The sequence below is a fragment of the Mangifera indica genome, unplaced genomic scaffold (genome assembly GCF_011075055.1).
Source record: "Mangifera indica cultivar Alphonso unplaced genomic scaffold, CATAS_Mindica_2.1 Un_0054, whole genome shotgun sequence".
Taxonomy (NCBI): domain Eukaryota; kingdom Viridiplantae; phylum Streptophyta; class Magnoliopsida; order Sapindales; family Anacardiaceae; genus Mangifera; species Mangifera indica.
The window spans coordinates 105,833-132,847 of record NW_025401146.1 but is presented as its reverse complement, the minus strand read 5'-3'; the positions used below and the strand labels follow the sequence as shown (position 1 = coordinate 132,847).

The 27,015-nt window shown below is 32.7% G+C and overlaps 4 protein-coding genes across 5 annotated transcripts; 2 read left to right on the top strand and 2 right to left on the bottom strand.

The window, feature by feature from the left end:
- Nucleotides 1-1,131: 1,131 nt before the first annotated feature.
- On the bottom strand, nucleotides 1,132-4,655 carry LOC123206936 (proline transporter 2-like). Of its 2 annotated transcripts, XM_044624228.1 has the most exons (7): nucleotides 4,265-4,649; nucleotides 3,356-3,580; nucleotides 3,123-3,217; nucleotides 2,837-3,026; nucleotides 2,282-2,406; nucleotides 1,653-1,868; nucleotides 1,132-1,568 (listed from the first exon to the last, which is right to left on the bottom strand). In XM_044624228.1, the coding sequence occupies exons 1-7, from the start codon at nucleotides 4,362-4,364 to the stop codon at nucleotides 1,191-1,193; spliced, it is 1,329 nt and encodes a 442-aa protein (XP_044480163.1). In that variant the 5' UTR covers nucleotides 4,365-4,649; the 3' UTR covers nucleotides 1,132-1,190. The 2 variants fall into 2 exon arrangements, with proteins under 2 accessions (XP_044480163.1, XP_044480164.1); XM_044624229.1 differs by lacking the exon at nucleotides 1,653-1,868 and having other exon boundaries at nucleotides 4,265-4,655.
- A 2,889-nt stretch (nucleotides 4,656-7,544) lies between these two features.
- Nucleotides 7,545-8,594, bottom strand: LOC123206958 (L-type lectin-domain containing receptor kinase VIII.1-like). Its single transcript, XM_044624253.1, has one exon. It carries the CDS (start codon nucleotides 8,592-8,594, stop codon nucleotides 7,545-7,547), a length of 1,050 nt encoding a protein of 349 aa, XP_044480188.1.
- A 7,058-nt stretch (nucleotides 8,595-15,652) lies between these two features.
- LOC123206935 (transcription factor MYB1-like) lies at nucleotides 15,653-19,716 on the top strand. The gene is made up of 2 exons (XM_044624226.1): nucleotides 15,653-16,102; nucleotides 18,327-19,716. Exons 1-2 carry the CDS (start codon nucleotides 15,799-15,801, stop codon nucleotides 19,394-19,396), a joined length of 1,374 nt encoding a protein of 457 aa, XP_044480161.1. The 5' UTR covers nucleotides 15,653-15,798; the 3' UTR covers nucleotides 19,397-19,716.
- A 3,058-nt stretch (nucleotides 19,717-22,774) lies between these two features.
- Nucleotides 22,775-25,406, top strand: LOC123206942. Its single transcript, XM_044624236.1, has 2 exons — nucleotides 22,775-23,387; nucleotides 25,027-25,406. The coding sequence occupies exons 1-2, from the start codon at nucleotides 23,044-23,046 to the stop codon at nucleotides 25,259-25,261; spliced, it is 579 nt and encodes a 192-aa protein (XP_044480171.1). The 5' UTR covers nucleotides 22,775-23,043; the 3' UTR covers nucleotides 25,262-25,406.
- The last annotated feature ends 1,609 nt before the right edge of the window (nucleotides 25,407-27,015 follow it).

Below are 27,015 nucleotides of genomic sequence, written 5' to 3'. Positions count from 1 at the left end.
CCCAGATATCTTGTAAAAATTTGAGAAACCAGAATTAGTCGAATCTTAAAAATAAGAATCGAATCTTGGAACCTACAAGATATAAAAATCCACATATTATATAATTCCAAGAAATGATATCATGGAATGGTGTGGAAGAGAATTCTAGCAAAGCTGATTGTATGTTTTTCTGCATCTTTAAAATACACTTCTTTGTTGTGGCTTCATTTCCATGAGACACTCGTTAAGGTCTGATGAAGGCTAAGATTCAGATTTGAACGATAAAATAATGACCTAAAAACCCTGATCGAGAGAAAAAGAAAGGGCGAGATGAGAGAGAAGACGCTTCTAGAAGAAGAAGCCTTTTTTATTTAAAATGAACCAATAACTTTTCGCACAGATATTTGGCCTTTACAGAATTAATAATCAACCCATCAATTTCTAGATCTTTACTTTGAACCCTGCAGAGTTGCATTCTCAACATTTTGTCCTTATACTCCAACAAGGCCTGTCACTTGCCAAAACTCTAATTAAAATTGTACAGCTTCATCTTATGTGTGTATGAATTGTACCTCACTTCTCACACTATGTTGTCAATTTTTATAGAAGTGTCCTTCCTGGGTTACTTGATCAATTTTTGTCTTAGAGGTGGATTTGGAACCAGAACCAAAATCTATGCAAGGTCGACTAGTTCTAAGTAAGAATCGAAATTAAAAGTCAAATACTTGACAATTCCAGTTTCAGTTCGATTATTTTGCTCACCCATAATGGATAAGTCTAAAGAACCTGACAAATTTTTGATAAAAATAGCTTTAAAATGGATAAGAGCTGCTATTCCTTTACAAACAAAACAGTAATGAAAAGGGGAATGAAGAATCAATAATTTCCCCTCTCTATTTTGGTATTTGAGAGATCAGAATCTCCGCTTAATTAGTCAAACATTTGTGAAGCTATACTATCTACATCAATTGGTAAATGTTACCCAAGCAAAACCCAATTAATCCTTGCCTCCCTTCCGAAATTTCCCTCTTATACTTGCCTATGACTACCTCTATAAACTGCCTTCATAACTGCTCATGTTTCCCACTCTTATTCTTGCTCATAAATACCTTCATAACTATCCATTTCCCACCTTTTTATGGGTCCTAACAATAAGTAACCATTATTCTGTTGTTTATAAATAAGCAACAAAAACTTGATGAGGAATCAAGTTATAGATCAGCAAACACATGGTAAGTTTTTGAATCTACAGCAATGAGTCTCAATGCAGCAATTGCTGCAGTGACAGCCAGGCAACCAAAGAAACAAACATTAAACCAACGCCATAACTTTCCCAAACTAGACAGTTTGGTCTTCTTCGCAACAAGGTACATGTGATTTGCAAGAATAAATGTCAAAGGGAATGTACTGATGGCCCCTGTAAGGCTCATGAAATCACCAATGAATGGCAGAAGTGCAGCGATGAATGTGTTGATAGTTAGGTAGCCGCCTCTTACTGCAATTCTGAACGATAAGTTACCAGCTGCCAGTGCACTTCCTCTAATTCCAAACCTTGTATCCAAGTACTCATACGTTGGACTTGCAAATATCTGCAAGATTGTGGAGAAACTGTATTAGTAATGGAAAAAGATGGATTGATTTTGAAAGTGAAAGTCACAGATGAAGATAAATACATGCAAAGCAATGACAGATTGGAGGAAAGCAGCAATATTGGCTGCAGTCTTCATCCAAACTGGACCATTGACACTGTTGAGCAAATAGGTTGATGTATTGGATCCATAAGCCCAGTAACCGGCAAATGTCACAGCATATAAAGGTAGAACTCCGACTGAGAATTGGAAGTACAAAGATTTCAACATGTTCTCAACGACAGGCTGCCTTATTGTTGCCTAATGCAAGAAACATTATAATTGAGAACAGTAAGTTTTGGAGGCAAAGATTGAAAGATGTATATGCACAAGATAAATGTACACAACATTCTACATCCTAGTACCTGGGGTAAGTACCAAGATATCAATATCCACCATATGTGAAGTCAGAGGTAACTAGAAGTTTACCTACAATTCAAGCTATCACTATTTACTCATAAGAATATTAAGAAACTTAAGCCACAAAAAGAGCCCAAGATACTCTTATACATATAACAAATGTACAGAAGAATTAATCCATAGCAAGCCTGCATACAAGTTAATTACCAAAAAGAAAAAAAAGGCCTCCTTATAAGTTAACCTAAATTATTTTGTTTAAAATGTGAAAAATATTAATTTTCAGTGAAAACTCATTGTTTTAATTGTTGGCCAACCTGTATTTCTGGAAGCATTCCAGTATTAAATGCAAACACAACGCTAGCACATGATCCAATTGTCGTAAAGATTTTGCTTGTAGTTGATCCAGGGATGCTATAATCTCGAGGTGGAGATTTGATACCTATAGTAGTGCAGGGATAATTAATACCAATTCAACACCAAAAAATCATCAACTTGAACAAGCAAGAAAAACAAACAATGATATATCAGTGGCCCAATTTAAGTAAAAACTGAACAAAATTCCCAATGCACAGTGCACATGTTACCCATAAAGTGTTAGATAATATAAGCATGTTATTATATATTCTAAGTTGAAGATCATTCGAAATACTACTGTAATGAAACAAAAGAAGGTCTTTTAATAATAAAATATTCTGATTCCCAGGTGCCTACTGGGGTATGAAATTGGCAATGTTGCCCTAGCTGCTAATGCAGCAGATCACTTGTAGCAAGTTTCATTTTACAGCACTTGACAGGTTCAGACTGGTTTGATTTCAAAAAGTGCTTGGTTTTCGCTAATTTGGCACAAACATTGTAGGATCACAACTTACCATCTTGAACTGATAACAGAATTGCTATAACAATATACACCATGGAAAAGAATGTCGAAACTCCTAGCCAAACTCCAAGAGCTGATAGATGGGGTATTCCTATGGCAAACACGGCACATACAAACCCAGCAATGGCAATGAAGTATGGAAGCTTCATAGCGTGGTCATCCCAGTAAAGAACATAGGCGGCCTGCATTGCAGATGTAAACAAAATCAAATCAGGAAATCTACAAATTTCTTGAAGGTTTTCAATATAACAAAGCCTGTTTCCAGAATTTGAACTTACCTTTAGTGCCTCACCAGACAAAATGATATATCCAGTGTTAATCATGAAAAGATTAACATACTGCAATCCCCATGTTAGAGAATAAGCTCTCCTTCCTCAAATAAAAGAAAACCACAAACCAATTTTAGCTGATTAGCATCTGGTTATATTATATATTATAAGTCATCATACACAATCTAAGTGAAAATAATTTTTATAGTAGAAGTTTCCAATTCTTCACTCTCTACTTATACCATATATATGTCCAGCAAGATCCCTGTATCGGATATGCCTCTTGCCCCCAAATTCATGAAGCTTGGCAACAAGAATATTTGCATCAAGTGATATTGATGTTGCTACAATTAAAGCTATTACACCAAATATCCAGCCCAGAGGGACCATCACAGCTCCAGAGTATCCCAATACATATGCACTGTTTATACCGGTAGTGAGGACGAAACCAACTTGAAACCATGAATCTAGAATTTCCAAGGTATTAGATATGATGAGTATAAGAACAATAATACAACACTAAATTAGGCTAACTGCAATTACCCAAATACAAATATTACCCAGAAATTTAGAGCCTTTTTTCTTACATTTTCAAGAGAAGGTCAGGGAGATGGAGATACATTACAGAAAAGATGTGTAAAAAGCACACTGATGAATTTTAGATTACCATTTTCATCAAGTAAACCACAAATTATCAATCATGTAAAGTTCATACAACAAACAACAAAAATTCTTAGGAATCATGATCTAACTAAAGTCGCTTATCAATTAAAAACCTTCTTCGGTCCCAGATAATCCAAATAATGATATCTTTCATAAAACCAAAAGGTCAAAAAACTCATTTTTGTCCACAGAAAATAGAAAGTGCATTCAATCCCATTTCAGAACAAACCGCAGAAAAGGCAAGAAAATCTCCATTTCTTCAACAAAAATTTCAGCTTTCACACAATTCCCACTTTCCAAATCCAAATTAAACTCCATGAATCAGAGCAAGATAAAGCCCAATAAAATCTCAATATCTTCAATGAAAGTTTTAACTTTAACATTTAATAAAGGCATTATCACAAACAAAATGCAATTTCCATCAAACAACACAAGGCAAAGTATTGGAACAAAAACAACCGAGAAAAATCAAAGAGGGTAATACTAACCAGTACTAATCTGATGGGCGGTTTCAGGAACCTCAAGAGGTTCATCATGCACTTTCCCACAATACGAATCCCCTGCTTCACTACTATTACCACCCTCCATTCTCTGCTCTTGGTTTCTTTCCCCAACCAAGAGCGCAGAACTCTCTTCCTCTTCAGAGATATTTAACTCCTCCAGCCTGTTTTCTTCAAAGCTCTCCTATTTATATACGCAACAATATTAATGCAAATCTTTTACCGATTAATCACAGCCAACAGATTCCAATAACTCTTCCAAATTTGGAAAAACTAGGGAATCTTTTTTCCTGCCTTGTTTTTTTGTTTTTTTTAATTTTCAAGTTACAGAGAGAATCAGACGCGAATAAGAGAGCAGGCGTTTTCTCCATTGGCGCTGTTAGTTGGTTAATAGGGTGATTAATTAAAAAAAGGTTTTCTTTAGGGGCTCCTAAAGAGTGGCAAACACTTCATGAGTATACAAAAATAAACATTAAAATACGGTTAGACAAAATTGCCCTTATCTAAGTATTATTATTATTTTTAGAAATAAAATTAAATATATTAGAGCTTATCTGTATCAAGAAATACAAAGCGTACAAGTATTTGATTTTTGGTCTTTCAGAAGATGATGCATCTATAAAACAAGAGTGTGTGTGTGTGTGTATATATATATATATATATATATATATATATATAATTAATTAATTTTTAAATAATATCCAACCGACCCTTATTTAATAATAGATTTTTAATGATTTAGATAATTTTGTGCACAGTGCTTAAAAAGGACTGGACCATCGATAATAATGTCAATGTTGGCAGTTGAAATTGAAATTGACCTTTGTACTTTCCCAATGGAATATCTAAAGGCCTTATTTTTATTGATATTTGAGAATCGAGAGTCAAACGATTAGACCATATTTGCCACTCTGGATGGTCACCATTAAATAGCTTTCTTTAACCAAGTTGACACCATTCGATAATGACACTTTCATACAAATTTCAATATCAAAAGAGGGAAAGAATTGATTCACACCCAACACTCAACGGTGGATGTAATGTATCTTGTTATTTTGTGGTATGATTAATATTTTTCACCTAAGATTTAGTCTAAAAGCAATTTCTCATAGGTTGAATACATAAATCATAGTTTTTTTTTTTTTTTTCTAAAACTAACGCCATTAATAGAAAATTCATAGGGGAAAGGCAAATTTGTTTTTTTCATTTTCTCAAATTAAAGAAATAAAAAATTGGTTTTCCTATCTACCTAGAATTGTATCAAACTTGAATCTTAATTTCTTAAATTTAGGAATATCGTGAGTTATGGGTGAGAGAGGTAATAAGGTTAGCAATTTAAGAAGACAATTGAATATATCTTGTCTTTTTCTGTTCTTCTTCTTGTTTCTATTTTTTCTTTTTCTTTTTTGTTTTCAATTGTGAGTAAATCTTGTTTTGAAAATCTCCATTCACACCCAGAACATCAGGGGACACTAGATCAAACAAGATTGTGTGTTTTTAAGTGAGAATTTCTGATTTATGCCTAAAAAGAGATGCAAAAGTATTTTTACACTAAACCTTGGGTGCGAATTGCAATAACTTATTTTAGACAATTTACAAAATATTTGACTACTTAATTTAAAATGCTTTCAAACAAGATAAATTCGTAGTTTATTGGTAAGAATTTTAGCCGTCTATGGCTACCCTTTTGCCCAAATGGCTTTTGTGTGAGAATATTCATTTGCGCAGAATTGTCTGATAATTCGTGTTTAAGAAGATTGCATTATTGTAGATAGCGTAGTGGACTGAGTCATGCCGTGCTTAAAATAGCAAGGCTTGACAAGTTACAGGTTGTGCCAAGACCCATTAAATTACGACCTTGACACGGTATGTTAACCCACCATACCTCAAGACCCATAACATTACGTGTCATGCCTTCAAAGGCTTTTTGTGGGTCAGTGCACATGCTTTGCATAATCCAAAAGACCCAAGTCCGTTTCTTTCCATGTTTAATGTTGAATCACATCATTTCACAGTTCAAAACAACCCCCCATCGCTCTCTGTCTCACCCTTTGCTCTTCCTTGTGACTTTCATCTACGCACCTATCATGTCTCCTATTTCTTTTCTCTTCTTTACCCTTCGTTTTTTTAATTATTTTACATACCGTGCCAGCGCCATAGGTCTCCTTGTGAGACCTAGACACATCCTACTTTATTCACAAGTCTTGACAGATGCCTAAATTTGCCGGTGCTACTGCCGCCTTAATATTATTGCATAGAAAATGAAGTAAAGAACGTGGCAAAAGTTTTATTTCAAACTAAACCAACCCTGGACATGAGACTGCGATAGAGATGGAAGACGTGTTACTTGCAAATAGGTGGTTGGGCTGTCAGTATCTATGATCTGTCAATATTAAAAGAACAACATCTTCTCGTTGAAACAAGCACATCCACTTATAATTATTTAGGGTTCTTCAAAGAGTCAAATATTTGCATGAATAATGAATGTGTATAATGCTTTATATAGTATTAACTCAAGTAAACAAACCGAAATATTATCATATAATAAAGTAATTTTAAATTTAAAATAAAATAAACAATTATATCATCCAATCACACAATAACACATCAACATGTTTATATCCACTAATACCCACCATTATATATATACATATAAAAAATATTACTCACAGCTCGGTCTCCCATAGAGGAAGGAGAAAATATACTTGTTATGCTGCTAGCAAAATCCAGTGAGGAAACAAAAGAGCCAAGCCACAATGATTTAAAATTTATAGCTGATTGCATAAAATTTTGACCCATTTTACTTAAAACTGATGCAAAGTTATCCGATTATGAACTATAATATGTCCTTACCTACAAACATAAACACATATTAACAACCAGGACCACTAATCACTTGGATGCTCAATGCATTAAAAGACAAATTTATCTATATACTATTATTGCTATACAATGCTTATGTTGAGTTTGCTCCATAGCAATTCTCCTTAGCCTTGCCTCTGTTCCTCAACTCCTTGTCCTTGCCCTCGCTCTTGCCCAGATAAGTTTCTAATTGATATAATATAACTAACAGTCAAGCATTATGAGAGAATCATACAAAATCTATCAACCACAACAACTAGATAATGGCAAGCGATCATACACTTCATTATACATCAAAAGGATAGTTCATGGGGCGCTACAACTTGCACAACAAGAACATCATAGTTCAATGTAGTTAGTAACGATAACAAGAACATAAAGTCACAACAAAACATCATAATATGTTCTAATTCTTAACACCCTTACCATCTTCCTCTACAATTACTTCAATCTTCTCATACTTGAAATTCACTGGATGCACATGATACTCAGTAGGTATTTCTGTCTGTCTATTCACAATCGCCCAGGCAAATAGCACCGCAAACGCCAACAAAGCTCCACAACCAGTTGCAAAGATCAAGCCAGCAAGAAATTTAAGAGGACAAACACCCCTCTTATGATATCTAAACCTATCACCATGCTCATGAGCCCGTGGATCCGCTGGCAATGAATGCAACCAATGTGGAAAGTTTCTCAACCTAAGGTTCCAGGAGTACACACTACTAGTTTGTTCTGAATCGCCATTGCTTCCGACTATACCAACAAAAACATCTTGATTTCCCCACATTTTGACCAAATCAATCTCATGCGCAACAATGGGATCATATGGCCTTCTCTCACCAAATTTGCTCAACCTGACTTCAATTCTTTTTGAGATCGAATCATAATCAATCCAAGATTTAAGCTTTTCCCCGTTGTTTAACACTAAATTAAACGATGAAATATTACTAACAGCCTCTGAAACAAGACTATTAACATCAACACCCACATGATTTGCATTCAAATCACCCACATTCTCATCCATTTTAGTGTCATATTCAATAGCAAAATACTTTTTTTCACTTAAAACCCCAAATGGGCCTTGACCCACAAATTTATATTCAGGATTATAGGGAAAAACAACAAAAGCAACGCCATCAACATTACCGTGAGATATTGAAAACGAGAATTCCGTGGAAAACGACGTCTGTTTAGAGCCCTTTGGATCAAGAAACTTGAATGGCTCGGTGCGGATCAAAAGACCAGAACTTGAAGCTCTTGGATTCACGAGCTGCACGTGGGATTTGTCTTTGACGACCTGGGCATCACCAAGAAGGGCAGTTCCGCGATCGAAATGGGGATTATTAGATAGGGTTTGCAGAGTGATTGAGGAAATGGGAACTGCAATTAGGGTTAGTATTTGAAGAATTATAAGGCGAATTGATAAGGGGAATACTGCAATTGGTAATGTAGCCATGGTTTTGCACAACTTGACTGGATTTTTTGGCATCAAACTCAACGATTTCAAGGCTTGGGTTTGATTTTGAAATGGATTCACATTTTCCGATTTTTGGGACCTAAGAGCTCTATTTGTTTATCAGTCCTTCTGGCTTTGGACGCAAAGATAAAAAACAATTGAGCACTTTCGTATATTTTAGTAATTTGAGTGTGACACCCAAAATATATCATAATATCAAAAAATATAATTTTAAGAACTTCTATTAATTTATATATATATATATATATATATATATATATATATATATATATATATATATATATATATATATATTTGTCCTTTATCAGTATAATAACAAAAATATTTTGAATAAAATTATATATACAAATAAGTTTTACTAACTTAATTGTATAATCTGATATAATAATATGTGATTAAATAATATAATTATTTATTTTTTTCCTTATTTTAAGTGACTTAATCTGATATTAATACGAAAATTTGTATAAATAAGTTAATAAGATTTATTTGTATGTATAATATTATGCTTAATACAAATTCTCTCACCATTTAAACAAAAAAAAAAAACTCAAATGCTTTTAATTTTGTAAAAATTACAAAAATCAATCATCATTGTCATTTTTTTCTTTACCGCACTAACCATCTTCATCTCCCACCCTCACCATTTAATCACAAAAAAAAAAAAAAAAATCTTATCACCATCTTTACCATCAATATCATTAGTCATCGTTCTTCCAAAGTGACCCTCATAACTAAAGCCCCTACCACCACAACTATCATCTTCATCACTAGCCTTATTATTTAATGATAAAAACGCCCTTATCAACATTTTCACCACCAACCATCTTCACCTCCTATAATTTATTGTTCACAATAACACTTTTTTAAAATCCACTAGTTGATTGGAGTAAGCTCACTAGAAGCTTTTATGTTCAACATTTTTCATCACCAACACCCACAAAATTGATGATCAATATCTTATTGTTTCAATACCTCAAAAGCATAATCTTGGGACATTTTATCACACTCGGAAGAGAGAAGCAGCTAAACTATGGTAAAGTAAGAAAAAAAGGATAAAAAATGAAATATATTCATAATTTTGTTGTGATTTGATGAGAATCGAACCGAGATATGAGATTTTGTGTAAATTGCTACTTCTTACATGTGATTTCAATGAAAAATGGAATCAAGACATACGATTTTAGCCAAATTACACCATATCAAGTGTGATTTGACTGAAATTTGGGTTTTGTTAGCCTTGTTTTTGTTAAAACATATTCCATAAATGAAAATCAAAAAAATGAGAAAAAAGAGGAGAGGATGAAACCATATGTCCCCAACTCAATGGTTGATGTTTTATAAATCATTTTAAAATTGTTTGTTTCTGTGCTTATTAGATAATTGTCCTCAATCAATTTGGGAAAAAAAGGATAGGAAGCAATATATATTAATTAGGGTGAAATTAAAAATACAATTTGTTTAACTATTAAAAGTATGTGTAATATTAATTTTATTATATATTATATAAAATAATAAAAATATATTTTGATTATTAAAATTAACATCGTACTTTGATGAATGAGTAAGAAAATAGATTTTTTAAATTTAAAAGATAAAAAATTATTGTTTCATCAAAATTTCGGTGATAAATATTTATTTACCCGACAGGATATTAGAGAATAATTAAAATAAAATAGTAGAAAATGATTCATAAGTGGTTTAGGGTGTCACATTGTCCCATAACATAACCAAATTCAGGTCTAAAGTACTTGTTTAGAAATATAATTAACTAAAACTCTTGTTTATAAATTTGGAAAGTATTCTTAAAAAAAATAGCATCTTTTAGCTCGAGTTTTTTTTTTTTTAAGAAAATGAATTTTACATATATATATTTTTAATTTTGAAAAGCATTTATTTATTCTCTTTTGCATGTATTTTCTAATATTCATGTATTTATATTGTGATATATATCATGGAATTAAAAATTTCGCTTATGGATTAAAAATTAGTGACGAATGTTGGTTAGTAATAGTTTATATTTTTTAATCTATAGTTAACTGATCTAATTTCTCCTGACTTGTTGATAATATAAATGAATATGATTTGTGGATCTACAAATACAGAAATTTGAACCCTTTAGAGAATTCAAAGAATTTAAAAATAAAATAAAATTGAGTTGTAAAAGTATTTGATTTCTTTAAGTTGAGCCAAAGAGATGAATAATTAACCGTGAAATTCAAATTTTCTGGTGAAGTGGTAATGCTTTTTTGTTTTCCTTAGTGAGTTTACAAGCAAATGGTGTTTCTTTTTTAAAAGAAAAAAAAAAAAAAAACAGAAGCCCTACTTAAGTTTCTATCAATTATGGGTATACTCAAACTTGATAGATTCAGAAAACCTGTCAAACAACTCAATGGCTTCCTCGACCAGTTTAATTAGCCTCACCAATTATGTTGGCAAGACCCCAGTTTCACATTTTTCACATCAATAAAATTATATGTACAAATAATAAATATAACTTTTATATAAACAGTGACATGTTACTATGTAATTGAGTAATTTTGAATAAGAAATAAAACAATACTCAATCACATGGTAATATGTTACTGACCGTTTGTACACAAATTTATACTTATTGTTTATGTAAAGAGTACTACTCTTCTCGTATATATCTTTTCAGGAACGTCACGATTTCAAGAAAACTCTATGGTCTTTATGCATTCTCTACTACATTAGCAAACTGAGAGAGTTTCATCTAAAACAACCCAAAGAAATGAAGAATCATGACGAAAAAATGTATTTGCTTGCAGTAATATAAGAGGTGGTGAAATAAAACTCGATCCATGCATTGCATGCAAAAGTTTGTGTGATTTAAAAGAGATGTTTGTTGTTTCTCTTATAAAACCATCTTCTTCTATTGGTTGAGAGGTTCATGAATGGAGAAAGGTCGGCGGCATGTGAGAAAAGAGAGATGATATAGAAGGGATGGGATTGCTAGATTGTTGGGGTGGTCATGTATAGTAGCTAGAAGGGGATCATAAAAGACCTTTCTTTCAAAATTTGAGCAAGCTTTAAAGGACTTATTTTAAGGGCTCATCACATGTCATGTGCATTATGATTCCTTTGCATTTGGGACATTAATTCGATGAAAGACCCAAAGTTGAACAAAAGAAGCCCTTAAATATCCTCTTTTACTGCCTTGGGTTCTAAATTAAAGTCCTTTACGGCCATTTTAGTCTGCCCATCTGGGACTTTTGAATAAACATACAAGGAGGTCAATACAAAACTACCGCTAGACAAGGCCATTTTAGTCTGCCCATTTTAGCTATACATTGATTGAGCAAGCTATGTATGGCTAGAAAATAGAACTTCAAACTCTGATTTTTTTTTTTTGGTAATTAAATGTGTATATTAACATAAAACTAAATGAAATGACTCAGTACAATCAAAGTTTGACTTTCTCACAAGGAGGTCAATACAAAACTACCGCTAGACAAGACTTGCAAAAGACCCAAAAACTTAAATCATCTTCTTTTGAAAGTCTGTCAAAGTTTTTGTCATGATAGGATTCAAGAAAAGAATCAAAACTAACTTGTACAAACTAAACTTTACAGGAAAGAGAGAACATAGGTCTGTCCAACGATAAAAAAAAATTTACAAAAGATTTAGTCAAACGTAAACAAAAGACCACGCAACCACTAGAATCTGTGATGTTAATTAAGATGTTTAAATCATTTATAGTGAAAAAATTGAAGTGCCCTTTTAAAAGGTCAAATTAACTCGTTGAAAACATGTAATGATAAAAAAGGTCTCTTAAAAATGGAGTGAAATTGTAGGTAAAGGCATGCTGAAATTATTATCTTCACTTTCAAAACCACTGTTTTATTCGCATGCATAGCAATCTTTCCACTTGATCGTCTGTGTTGTTCATGATTCATCCACAGGATTACTAATTATGTATGCATGTAAATCACTGCATATAAATTTGACTATCTCTTTCTCAGAATTACGCATGCATATATTCACTTATCAAAACAACATCTTTATAATTATATATGTTAGTACTTTTTTTTTTAATTTTGGTAAATAATTTTTAGGGTTTTACAAGCATGACAGAGGCTCGAAGCCAGTCTGAAAGTTTAAATGTTAGCACTTCCTTGATGTTAGGTTCCTGTCCTAGTTTTGCATAAATATATAAATTTGGTGTCAGCTTTGGGTCGTCATAAAGAGACTGTTTGTGTATTTGTGAGTGTGTCTGCATAAAACAAGTAAAAATTCATTGATGACAACTGTAAACAACAATAATGCCTCCTGGGAATTTTTTTTTTTCTGCAAATTAATAAAAAGTTCATGCAAAGTTCTCAAACAAAACTGAAGAACATTTGGATCAAAAGTTAAGGGTAGAATCGTTTGAAGGGAAGTTAGGTTAAAAAATATTGGAGCAATAATACATCTGGTTATGAGACTTACTTGATTTGGAGATGATAACATTGCATCTCGGCGGGAAGTTCTCCGGTGAGTATTGCGGCAAGTCATGTGGTGGTTGATAAAGTTGTATAATAAATAGTAGTTGAAAGATTATCCATGAAGAATTTGCAGGCAGAAGATAAGTATCATTATATATAATTAGCTACCAAAGGAGGAATCCAAAGGGATAGCATGATCCCTGAAGAAAAGAAATTATACGAGTGAAAATTTAGGATCAATGCGATCCCTTTGGATGCGTCCTCTAGTTGCAGTAGAAAGAAAACGAAACTCTGCTTCTTCAAAGCTTTTCTTATCTTATCTTCTGTCTCTTTATGATATAGAAGAAAGTGGGTTGTTTATAAGGGGAAGCTTTAATAAAAAGGTAGATATAAATTACTTTTTACTTTAACAAAATTAATAGAATATTAAAACTTTCAGGTAATTGACTTCAGTTTATTTGAGTTTAAGTTTATGTTATACTTGTGAATCCCCACCGGGCACATGGAAAAGATTTTAGCAGTAGAGGGTGGGCTACCTCTCTTAGAAATTCCCAAACAGGTTGGGTGGCAGTATTAATAATTTTATTTCTTGTTTCATTATTTTAATGAAGGTTTGTGGTCCATTGCATGTTCCATGTCTCACACTGGACCTGGTAAAACAGGTTTCTCTTGTCTAGTATTTTTACTTGCATCTGTAAATATTCGCAAATTTTTCAACATTTTCTTCTTTCCCAGCTTCTTTTTCACCAATGAAATCAGCAGAAGAAGGCTCAATTGCATCGGCATTTTCAAGGTTATCTGTTCATCTTTTTTACCAAACAATTTTGATGGAATATCGGAGAAGATATAGCATTACTTGGACTCTTCTTGGCTGCTTTCGTATTTTCTGCTTCTTTAGCCTTAGCTTCGGCCTTCTGCCTTTCCTTCTCCTCCATAAGCTCACCAAATCCTCCTCTCCATCTTCCTTCCCTAATATTTCCCCTTTGATGAATTCCTGTAAATCCTCTTTAAACTCAACCCCATCATCATCCAGCATTTCATCTACAACCTTAAGCATGTCATTCAATTTGCCCTCATTGCTCAAAGCTTTCACGATAAACTTATAACTTGCATTATTCATATTCAGCGTCTTCACCATTATATATGAAAAAAAAAAAAAACAATCTTTTATAAACAACCAAGATAAGCCTCAAACTTGATTCAATCGGTATGGTTCCCCATCATCAACCTTATCCTCTTTAAAACTGTTAGAAATGAGAGGAATTTTAGAAGGGAAAGGTAATTTCTAAAAAATAAATTTTCTAACTTCTGAGCAATTGGCAACCCTAGTAACACAAACCAACGACAGCAAAATTGTTTGACATTAAGTCTAGGCGACACAATATATGAAAAAGTTGTAGCTAAATACAGCAAATTTAGAAGTCCAGCCACTTGGTGTAACAGACACAGTTTGTCGGCGAGATTATGCCATCAGGTGTACAAAGACTTATCTGTGGACAAACTCCGCAAGGAATGGAAGCCAAGGCCCGTCTTTGGTTCACCTCCACCATCTCCCTTTCCACCTCCACCACTTCCCTTACTTAAACATTTATAACAAGTTTTTCCAGTCGGAATACTAGCAAACTCCCCGCTTCCATTACTCTTCAATTCAGTAATCTCATTATCCAGAGAACCAAAGCCTTCATGATCTCTTCAATTTGCTGATTCGACAAGTCAACCGCAAATACCCTACTCCTTCTGATTAAATCTGAAAGGAAGATGAGTTGAAAGATCGAATTCCATCGGAGACTTATAGTGCATTGTCCACAACCCAGTCAAGAAATATAAACATGTGTTAGAATTTGAAGAAGACTTTCTAATGATCCAATATGTAGAAAGATATGGGAGATTATGGGACAAAATGTCTCATTTGAAAATCGACGAAAACCAAAGACTTACAAATAAAGACTTTGATAAATAAGATAAATAAATAAAATTCAAATAAGTCAATAATAGTCAAACTTTCTTTATATACTTAAGCAATTTTGGTAATTCTTATTTTCTTGGCGAGACCATATAATCCCTTAACTATAATTACCCAATTTGTTTTTTAATTTTTGGAAAAGCAAATCGTATTTATATGTTACAAGGAAAACAGAGTGACATAATTTCTATTTTCTAAATGAAGAGATTTGCCCAATGGGCTCTGAAAAATAAACAATTTGCAGCCCATATTAGGGGTAAATATGTCATTAATCATATCGCTGTCATTATTTTCCACTTTTAAAATCTCAAGGCGGTTTGATTGGCCTACCAAATAACAGAACCTGCTAAGGAAGTTATTAGCCTAAGAAGCTAACTTTATTTACAATAAAAGCCATAAGTTTTCTTTGTAAATGTATGAAAATTTAGGGGCAAAAGTTGGAATATGGACAGCTCTCACTTTCAAACAAAAGTCTTAAACTTTCTGAAACATCCTTACCCCACTGCCCAAGTCACCGCCACATTAAGTCAACGAAGTCAAAACCCAGTTAGACCAGTCAATACGCCACCGTTTGAAAGCCAAAATCACCGGAGCGTCGTCGTTTAACAGGACATGATAGGCATTTCAAAAAAACCGTCTGACAAAACCGTGAAAACGAAAAGGAATCAGAAACATTCGCTTCCCTTAAATCCTCCCACTTGCAGTTAGGCAGGTAGGTACTACTCTTAACAAACAAAAAACGAAAGCAAACTGGTAATAAAAACGAAACGGAACAATGACCGATAAAGAGAACGAAAGCAACGGTGACGCGGAGGTTGTTGCGGAGGAAACGGTGGAGGTCGGCTGCGGCGGAGGTGGTGGAGGTGGAGGTGCGGAGGGGAGTCGTAATGGAGGAGCTAGTAGAGTGAAGGGGCCGTGGTCGCCGGAAGAGGACGCGGTGCTGAGTCGACTGGTGAGTCAGTTCGGGGCGAGGAATTGGGGGATGATCGCGCGAGGAATTCCTGGTCGGTCTGGAAAATCGTGCCGACTTCGCTGGTGTAATCAGCTTGACCCTTGCCTTAAGCGCAAACCTTTCACTGGTAACTTTTTCTCAAATCTTTCTTTTTGCTCCTGTTTGTGTTTGTTTTGAGCTAAAGGATGAATTTTTGTCATGCTTTGGTGTTCTTCTCTTTCGTTTTCTGTGTTTTTTTCCTGAATTTTGTGAATGTCGTATTTTATTTGAAATCGAAAGGCTTGTTAATCTGCATTGACGACTTTGATGGCGTTTTTGCTTACTTGCTTTAATGTCCAGAGTTTTGTTTACTATTATTATTTTACTGTGTAATGTTATTTTGTTACTGAATTGATTGGTTATGAATAAGTTTTTGTGATGGGGAAGGATCGTAATGGAGAATTCAGGAGAGTCGTGGCTTGTATGAAAGCAGTAGAGTAAGACAATGAAGAAATTTTTGGAGAGTTTTTTGGTTCAAAGATGTTCAGAATTCAGTATTAGGCTTTGGGGGGTTATTAATATGTTATTGGGTTGTTTTATTCTATCTTCATTAAGTAACTATAGTTCTTTTATTTATTTATGTTAGGCCTTTTGCTACTTGTTTTAATGTACATTGATGATTTAGTTACTTGAGCTGTTTGGTTGAGTCTCACATCTTTACCACACTTGTATTGCTTTTTTTGATTCAATAGTTGCAATCATCAATACCATGAATTTGGGACTTTCACTGGTAAATGGCTCAAATGGAAGTGACTGAACTATTGGAGTAGTTTGATTTTTGGATCATCTATTGAGACAGCATCACTGTACACCTTTCAATATCCTGTTGCTTTTTTCACTCCAGTTTTGGTAGTCCCTTTCCGAGATATAGGTCTTTAGTATGTTGTCGATTACTCAAAGCATTTATGTTTAAGTTGAACCTTTACATTGGTAGAAGACCAATGAGTCTATTTCTTGATCTGTAAGTAACTTGAGTATGGTGGGATGCTTTTGATGGGTTGTACAAAATGTAATGTTAGAATGAAACCAAGTATAAAGAGCAAATGGCATGGAAAAAAGCACGAAATTCTAACATTACAAGGAAAGAGCAAATTTGAAGTAAGAATGAAACAAAGTATAAAAATTGGTGACCTGGTGTGGATTGCAAGGTGTACATAGAAGAGCAATAGCCCTTATAATACTCAAGACCATGGCCTGTCTACTTGAAGAACAGGCATGCTGATCAAGTAACAGCACTGATTGTGAACTATATCAACCATTGCATGTCCATTCAAATTCATTTATATTTATGCATGCGGTTGATGGTAATGCTCTTCTATCTGTTTTTGTCTTATATTTCCTTTTCTATCCGGATTTTTGTTGATATCTTGTATTGCTCAAAATAATGTGTGTTGATAGTCAAATTCATAATGAATCAGTAGTATTGTTGAGCTTCAGAAAGACATTTTGACCCATTTCTTTTACCCTGTGCTGGCACAAGCATTGACAGACTTAGGAGTCTATCTGCATTTAGGTTTGAGATATTTCTGCATAGACATATCTGCCTAATTTGTGCAACCTTTGATGTGTTACTTTGTCTTTTGATAGCTCAACCTAGAATTGGTTCATTGAGACTTGAGATTAGAATAGATGATAAGTAAAGTTTCTTTTCTGTTTCTCCAATATTGAAGCTGAGGTTGCTTAAGTTTTGTGTTATATTTCCATAGTATAGTGAAGTCTTTATTTGATTTTTTGTAGCTGTCAGAAAATTTTAAGCTGGAAAAGAACTTTTATTATGGATGGTGCCACACATAGAGGCTTGAATGTGGTTTCTAATGCTGTAGAATAATACTCTGAAAGGGGTGGGGATATGAGTAGATTATGAATTTAATATTTTCATTTTGACTTTGTTGATAGTCATGTAGCATTATTCCTGCATTCGTTAGAGTTTGCTTACCATTCCTAACAGAATGGATGTGAGATAACATTGGTTTGTGTTTTCCATCTTTTGGAGGGTGCATCCTCTGGTAGTGTTTGTTGTACATGTAAAAAGCTACAAGCTCAGGTATGTGCATTCTTCCTCTTCATGGTTTGCCTACGATTCCATTTCTTTAGATGAAAAGAAGTTATATTAAGAAAAGGATTAGAACTTGTGAATTGTCATTTGCATTTCTCTTGGTCCTTGTGAATTATTTACCAACCATTATCTGAGTTGATTTCTGCATGTAACCTGAAATAGACATGCAGTTTCTTATATGGTGCTCATTATCTTAATCGTTGATGTGATGCCTATGTGTGAATTTTAATGAAATCGTGTAATTCAATTGTTGAAGATGAAGAGGATCGTGTTATAATTCAAGCCCATTCAATCCATGGGAACAAATGGGCAGCAATAGCAAGGCAACTGCCAGGTAGAACAGACAATGCAATCAAGAACCACTGGAACTCTACCTTAAGGCGCAGGTACGCAGAGATTGGAAGGTTTAAACCAGGAAGTGGTGACATGATGGAAGACGGGAGTCATGACAGAACAAAGGTATCCTCAGAAGAGACCCTATCTGCTGGAGATGTTAATTCATTCAGGCCCCCAGAAGGAAGAGATGTCATGATGGATGATAGTCCTAACCAGCATGAAGACATTGCTCAAACAAAGGAGTGTCAGTTATTTGCAGGACCAAATCATCGTCCAGCCTTTTCACGTCCAGTTGGTGATATGAGTCCAATCAGTCTCCCAGAAGGAAGAGACATAACAATGAATGATGGACCAAATATGCATGAAGGGATAGCTCACAGAAAGGAAACTGAAGGTGATTCTGGACCAAAACATCCTACACTTCCTCGTCCAGTTCCTCGTGTTAGTGCTTTTAGTTTCTATAACCCTCCAAGTGGCCCAACATCTAGCTCTGAGATTCCATGGACAATCCCAACTCAGGGACCTTTGGTTCAAGTACCCAGACCAGACTTTGGTCTCAAATTCGTAGAAGATGTTCATAGTGAGCCTGTTATTCCTTCGCAGTGTGGTTATGGTTGCTGCACATCTCCATTAGGGCACCATTCACATGGCTCCCTACTGGGACCTGAATTTGTGGACTATGAGGAGCCTCCTGCTTTCTCGAGTCATGAATTGATCTCTATAGCTACAGATTTGAACAACATTGCATGGATTAAGAGTGGCCTCGAAAGTTGCAGTGTCCTTGTACCAGGCAATGCTGCAGCAAGCCACAAAATGAGTGAAGGGACTACTGACAGCTCGCAAATAAGAATATCAGAACGAGGGGTAAGAAAAGATATGCACTCTGATGAGGGACGAAACAAGCTGATGGGCATGATGACAGACGTCCTATCTGTTCAGGTGCCGGCACAAACTTATGCCGGGCGACCTGAGGTTGAGGGTTTGAGCTAAAAACTCATCATGGCCAGTTACCTATCTTAAATGCACAAAGTATCGAATGAAGTTGAACTGGGTCCATTATCTTCTTAATTATGGAAAGGTGGTAAGTTGATTTTGTGAAGAGGCTCTTAATCCAAGCGTAGATATAATGAAATTTCATTCAGCATACAGACATGACTTCATTTTTTTTTTCCGGAAAATATATTTAGGCCTTTATAAGTTACAAAGCTTATCCTGTGATGAATTTATGTAACAGACAATGTGTCCTGATTGGGGAGCTCTTTAAAATGGTTGTGGTATAGGAAATTGGCATTGTTTGGATTGGGTTGATATTTTATTGCGTTACTCTTTGATCTATCTAAGTTTGAGAAGCAAAATATTATTTGTAGACGACAACTAAAAACTAAGAGAATGATTTATTTATATTGTAAATTTGAGTGTTTTATGAAAATGAAGATCATAAAAATATTATCAATAAAATTATGTATATTTATTTTAAGTACACAAATAAGTATATATTTATATGTATTATTATATTATTGGATAATATTAATTTAAAGATAAAATAATATTTAACATATATAAGTGTATATTTATTTGTATATTTAAAACGAATGAATATAGTATTACTCAAATATTATGTGATATACTTTAAATAATATTGTTCAAAAGTCAGTAAAATAACAAAATAATATTTATTTTTTTTTAATAAGATACATAGGGTAAAATCATAAATAAATTAAATTTTTAATAACGTTAAGGTTTTAAGAGATATAATTGAGATTTAAAATTTGGAATATGTTATAAACAGTCTAAAAGATATTGTCCGTTTTAGGCTTTAGGTCCTCACGGTGTGAGTTGAGTCAAGGGCTTCTGACCCTTATTTATATACAAACTTATTTATATACAAACTCAATAGATAAAGCGAGAGCGATATGAGATTTCAGGTCACAATACACCCTCTATCACACACCCTCCATCGCTATCGTATTGATAACGTGTTATTAACAGTCCAACAGATATTATCTGCTTTGGGTTTCAGGCTCTCACGATTTTAAAACGCGTCTATTGAGTCAAAAGCTTCTGACCCCTGCTTATATACAAGTTCAGTAGATAGAACGGGAGCGATGTGAGACTTTAGGTCGCAACAGAATACAAATTTTTTTTTTTTAAGACAAATATATTACGTCTTTTTTCAGCTTTTTTCTGTTAAATAGAATATGACTAATTCTCTATTTTATTTAAGTTATCAAGCACACAGCCTACAAATATTGACCTCCCGTTTTTCCTTTCTTATCAATATTTAAATATTTTAGAAAAATATTATTTGATGGAGGACTGTTATGAGTATAAATAATATAAATAATTTTACGTATAAATAATAAAATATTATTTTATGATAAAATAATTATTAATTAAAAATAAAATAATAATTATTTAATAATATTATATTATTATTTATATATAAAATTATATATATTATTTAAAATATGGTTATATATATATATTTTTTATATATAATTTAGGTTTATATATATTATATTATCATATTATTGGATATTATTTTATTTTTAATTTAAAATTATTTAATCAAATAATGATACATTATTTATATACTTAAATTATATTTAAAAATATATATAGATATAATTTTATATTTTATTAATATTATTTATATATATAATTTTATTATAATTAATTTGGTCCGGCTAGTTTTCTCAGTTTTATTAACAATTCAGAATTTGATTCTCTTTCCATAGTCTTATGTCCCAAACAATTATATGAAGAGAAAAAAAAAAAAAGAATCTTTTTATATTAATAAAGGGCCGCAGAAGCATTGTTGGGCAGAATCCAGATGCAGGTGGTAGGGCCTCATTCTATTATTTGTTAAAATATAAATATATATATACACACGTTCTTATATATATTATCATATGAATAAATAATTTTAAATTAAAAATAAAATAATATTTAACTATATGATAATATTTATAAATATATATAAAATTATATACTCAAAATGGATACATATAATATTACTTTATTTGTTTATTTTTGTATATAGTGTAAAGAGTAAATAATACCTTAATATTTTAAACATAACACTTTAGCCTTTTTATAGATTTAAAAATCTATAATTCAATCTATGCAAAAGTTTAAAAATCCTAACTATAGTCACCAACAACTATTTTCACCACTTATAAGTATTTGTAGTTTCTTCTTATCATTTATGTTTATCGATAAAAAAGTGAGAAGCGAGATGAGATACCTACGTTGAATAGAGCCTCCAATGATAGCATTGTTTCTACTTCTAATGTTGGTAAAGTTTACAACGAACGGAAAAAAAAAGAGAATGACTAGTGCATGTGGAATTCAAATAACTCACTAAAATTCAATATAGACTTATACCAAAATGAGATGGTGTGAGATTGGTGGCTATGGAAGTTGATGTCGTTGTTTTTGCTTCCAAAGTCCAATGTGAGAGCGATGGAATAAGATGTCAGAAATTAAAATCAACATTGTATGAGACTAAAAAGGGCAAGATCAACAGATGTGGAAGTCGGAGGAATTTCTCAAGGGTGAAAGGAAGAAAAGGGTGAGAGTGAATGAAAATTAAAAGAAGACGGTGCTAACTAAATATAATATCTAACATATTGTTTTTTTAATTTTTGTTAATTTGAAACAATGCTATAATTTTAAAATATAAAAAATTAAGAATAATATGATTGTTTAACTTTTTAACTTTTTAATATAAAATTCTTTTTTCTGATGAAAAAGTTATTTTAATTATAAAAAAAAAGGAAAGGAAAACTATCATGGAGGACCCAACCTTGGTGGGATAATTAGTTTACTTTAAGTATAAAAATAATGTAATTTGATCCATGTCTCCTGCTAAAATGTCAGTTTCTAGATTACAATTTTGACCTAAAGTTAAAATTAGGACTCTTTCTAATTTAATTTAATATAATATAATTCTCAAATTTCTTAAAAAATCATATGCGATTATGGAGCAGCCACCAACTGTTTATCCAATTTTAATTTACTTCTCTCTGCTTTTTACAAAGATGATAAGAATCCAACACACATTTTTAATATTCCCAAATTACCCTTGTCTAACAATTTATTTTATTCATAAAGCAAGGTCATTCTTGACCATGCTAGTGATTATCTCCGAGCGAGTCCATCCTACCCTATGACACAAAAATATGATTTTTCCACAATTTCAAAATAAATAAAAATCAATTTTTTAAGTCATTATCCGATAAATCTTTTTTATCTTCTTCCTTTTGCATTTTGCTCATTTTTAGCCTTTGATATAATAAACTAATTTTTGTTTATTATTCAGAAAATGAAGCTTCAGTTTCACTGGTTCAGCTCAAGAAAAGTGGGTTCTTTTTTCTTTTAATTTACAAATATGATGATAACATGAGGTCTTTCTCTCTCTTCTTCATGTCTAAAAGCAACTTCCAACTCTGCAATGAAAAATGAGAGATCAACTACCACACACTACAGTAACTTAGTTTGTTGAAAAATTTTCAGGAGAAACAAATCACATTATTTTTGCTTTACTTGAGAAAGCAGAGAGCTTCTTCATCAACCTTATTGATGAACTGTGTCTCAAAAACACATTTCATGAAGATTTACTTAGGGTCATAAAGATGGAGTCTTCCCAAAAACAAACCCAACCCCATGTTGTTGTTGATGTTGTACATAACGAGGAGCACAGGGGTTCATGTCCTCCTTGTTCTAGTGAATCTGCTAGTGCTGAGATTAAAGAAAGAAGATCCTCTGTGTCAGAGGTGGATCTAGAATGTGGTGTGGTGACCGAGAGTAAACAACACTCGGCAAAAGTTAAGAGGGATTGTAGGATTTGTCATCTGAGCTTGGATGAGTCTAATCAAGAATCTGGCCTTCCAATTGAGTTGGGTTGTTCATGCAAGGAGGATTTGGCTGCTGCTCATAAACACTGTGCAGAAGCTTGGTTCAAGATTAAAGGAAACAAGTAAATCAATAATTATCTGATCTCTGTAGTTAGGATTTTTTTTATTGAGATTATGTGATGAAATACTTCTCTTTTTTATTATAAGTTTGTTAAACAATGTCTTGGGATGTGATTGAAGGTATTAAATGCTAGTGTAAACTGTCGTGAATATGTTTTTGGTGTGACAAATTGTGTAAATCTTGTTTGAAGATTTTGCCTTGGATGCTTTTTAGTTTGGTAAAGTTGGAAGAATATATGATAATGGGAACTTAGGTAAGAATGAAATCTCTGCTTTGTTTGAGTAAAGAGAGAGTTAATGGCAGATTTTATAAACAAAGAGAATCAAAATATTTATAAAGCTAAAGATAGAATCACCATGATGTTTTTGCTTCTGATTCCAATAATTCAAATTATTCCTCATGTGTGTCAATTGAAGCATTACTCTTCCTTTGTTATTTTCTATTTTTTATACTATACTGAGGTTCAAACTCTACTTGATACTTAAGTCATTAATTTTTAGTTTTAAGTATCAGTTCTCTTTCATACTATTTTAAACTATGATCTTTGAATTTGGCACCCAGCGATTAGAATGTATACATATTGAGTAAACAAAGATGACCAGTCAAAGTGGGCTGCTGAGTCAATGGTAGATAACCGGATTAGAAAAAGTTCCAGTTGACAGACTGGAATCATGGTGGCATGTCATTTAAGACTTGTTCTACACTTAGTAAAAATCTCTTTAACAATTCATAAATGCTATTTTAATCACTTTCAAAGTCATTGTAGTTGACATAATTTGATCATTTATTGGTAGACAAAAATTGCAAACTGGGAAAATTAAGTCAAGGATTTGTTCTTCTATATTTATTTTTATTCTAATCAATTAAACTAGGCCTGCTAATTGACTACTTGTTGTGGAAACCAGAAAAGGAGCATTTTGACTGGTGCTCTAAAAATGGGGCAATTAGAAAGTTGTGTGTATGGTTATTTTCATTTATTTTTGAATTTTTTTTCTTGTGTATAGTTATTTTCATTTATTTCTGAATTTTTTTTCTTCTATATTTTGATTTCAGTTTCATGAAAATTCAACTATTAGAAATAAATTGAGTTTTAATTTGTTTGTTTCTGTTTACTGCAATCTGCAGGGTGTCAAAGTTGGTTTCTGGTCTTAATGTCCAGCTGGCCTTGTGCACGAGTACACTCATTTTTCTCATAAATTTTTTCATACTAATCTGAGTTCTGATCTTTTTTTGGTAATTCAAATTTTTATTCTTTAGGTTATTTTATGTTTCAAGTTTCTGTATATAACGGCATGTTGATGTCCCAGATAATCTGCTCTTGTGGATTCCTGTTTACACTAACCAAGTGTTTATAAATCCTCAGTTTTTTGTTGTTTGTCAAATGTTCGAACTTTCTAACGCTTCTTTCATTGCAGTGTAGGGGGTTTTGGAATGTGAATTAGTCGGTTGAAGACGGCTTCAATCTAGATAATTTGTATTAACATCCACCAATAGGAAAATACCCCAGCTTTAGCTTCAGAAGAAAACTTGAGAATAGTTTTTTGTTGAGTCAGATGTTCATTTATAGATACTTTTTTGGGGCTGCAGAAATTTTTTGTCAACTGTTACAATAATCTTCCTTCATGTTATCCAAATTGCAGAACCTGTGAGATCTGTGGATCAACTGCCCACAACGTTGCCGGTGCAAGTGAAGCTGACTTAGTGGAGCAATGGAATGAGTCAAGTGATGCCACACCGGCAGCAACTGCACATGTACACCAAGCTGAGATGCGAAACTTCTGGCAGGGCCACCGGTTCCTGAATTTCCTGCTAGCTTGTATGGTCTTTGCCTTCATAATCTCTTGGCTGTTTCATTTCAACATACCCTCATCATGAAATCCTGTAACCAAGAGATAGGAAGCATCCTCAGTACCATTGGCTCTACATTTGCCGAGTTATTTATTTTCTGTCTGCTTGATGTTCATATCACTCTCTGGTTTTGATCAAACTGTTGTGTAACTCATGATTCTCTCGTATTCTTGCATGTCTTGTAGCCCTGGTATCATCATATATATAGTCTTCTCTATTTTGTTTAATTTATGTTTTTAAGTTTTCATATGTGAATCGATCAACGACCCGTCACCACCAAATGGGTGACTGGTCCAGTATAGATGAACTTGATGGCACATTGAGCAATAGAAAGTGAGGCTTATAGCAGAAGATTTTACTCAAACATATGGAATTGACTACGAGAAAACTCTCATGGTCAAGTTGAACTCAATTAGAATTTTGTTGTCTATTACTGCAAATTTAGACTGGGGAATACACCAAGTAGACAAAAGAATACATTTCTAAATGATACTTAGGTAAAAGTAGGCCAAATTGAATCCAAAGGAGTCAAGTTATGCATGATCTCACAAAACGGCTCATGGGTGCATAGGATTTAGAGATATCTCAAAAGAGTCCAAGCAAGAGATTACTGTTCAAGAAAGTTGAATCCAAGAACGTAGTTGGATTCTCTGATTCAGACTTGGTAGTTAACGTTAAGGAGACATATTTTATGTCTCCTCCAATATAACAAATTTAATCATTTTTTAATACACAAATTATAATACAAAATCAAGAACAAAATCATGACAAGATTGAGTTAGCTTTGAAGAAATGTACTCGGAATTGTCAAATTAGGTACCACCACTACCAAATTACCAATACCATTGTCAAAGGTTCATCAATTTTTCCCATTATCCACATTGTCAATATCAATATATTAATTCAATAAAACTATCCCAAATGAGTATATATTTAATATGTATCATTATATAATTAGATAATTTTAAATTAAAAATAAAATAATATCTAATTATATTATAACGAATATAACTATATATTTATTTATATATTCAAAATAAATATATATAATACTGTATATATTAATTATATTATAATGGGCTTCCATGTTCTTATAATCAAGTCTAATCTAAAAAATTAAAAGTTTAATGAAGGAGGAAACAAAAATGTGAGGCATGATTGGTGCAACCCAAATAATTAAACTAGGTAATAAAAAGACAAAAAATGACAGGGTTAGAGACTGCAATTAGATTGATTCGGTGGTCTTAATAGAGTCAATACACGAGTTGCTGCGACGATCCTGCCGAGATTAGTGCTGACAATTTCGTCTTAAATGTTAATTAATTAAATTATTTATCAAACTAAGGGTGTACCAACATTGTAAACTATATAATATGTGGTTATTTTTCAAACGCTTTAATCATTTTTTAATTAATTTTATGGCCAAACGGCTTATTCTTAACCAAGGTTTAATATATTTTCAAATTTTTATCTTTAAAGTTTTAATAATTCAAATATCTACTTATTACTTAATTTATGTTTAAATTTTTTATTATATGTAAAGATAAAATTATTATTTTAATAATAATATTAAAAAATATATAATTTTGTCTCATTTTTTTCATAAATTTTAAAAGTTAACAAATTTGTTAATATCTAAATTTTTTCAGTTTTAAAATATGATTTTTTCTTTTTTACATTTAAGGTTTTTTTTCTTCTCTTTTCGACTATTATTTTTATCTTTAACGACCTCTCTTTCTATTATAACTCTTTGTTAGCGCTTTCTATCTTTATCAATAAAT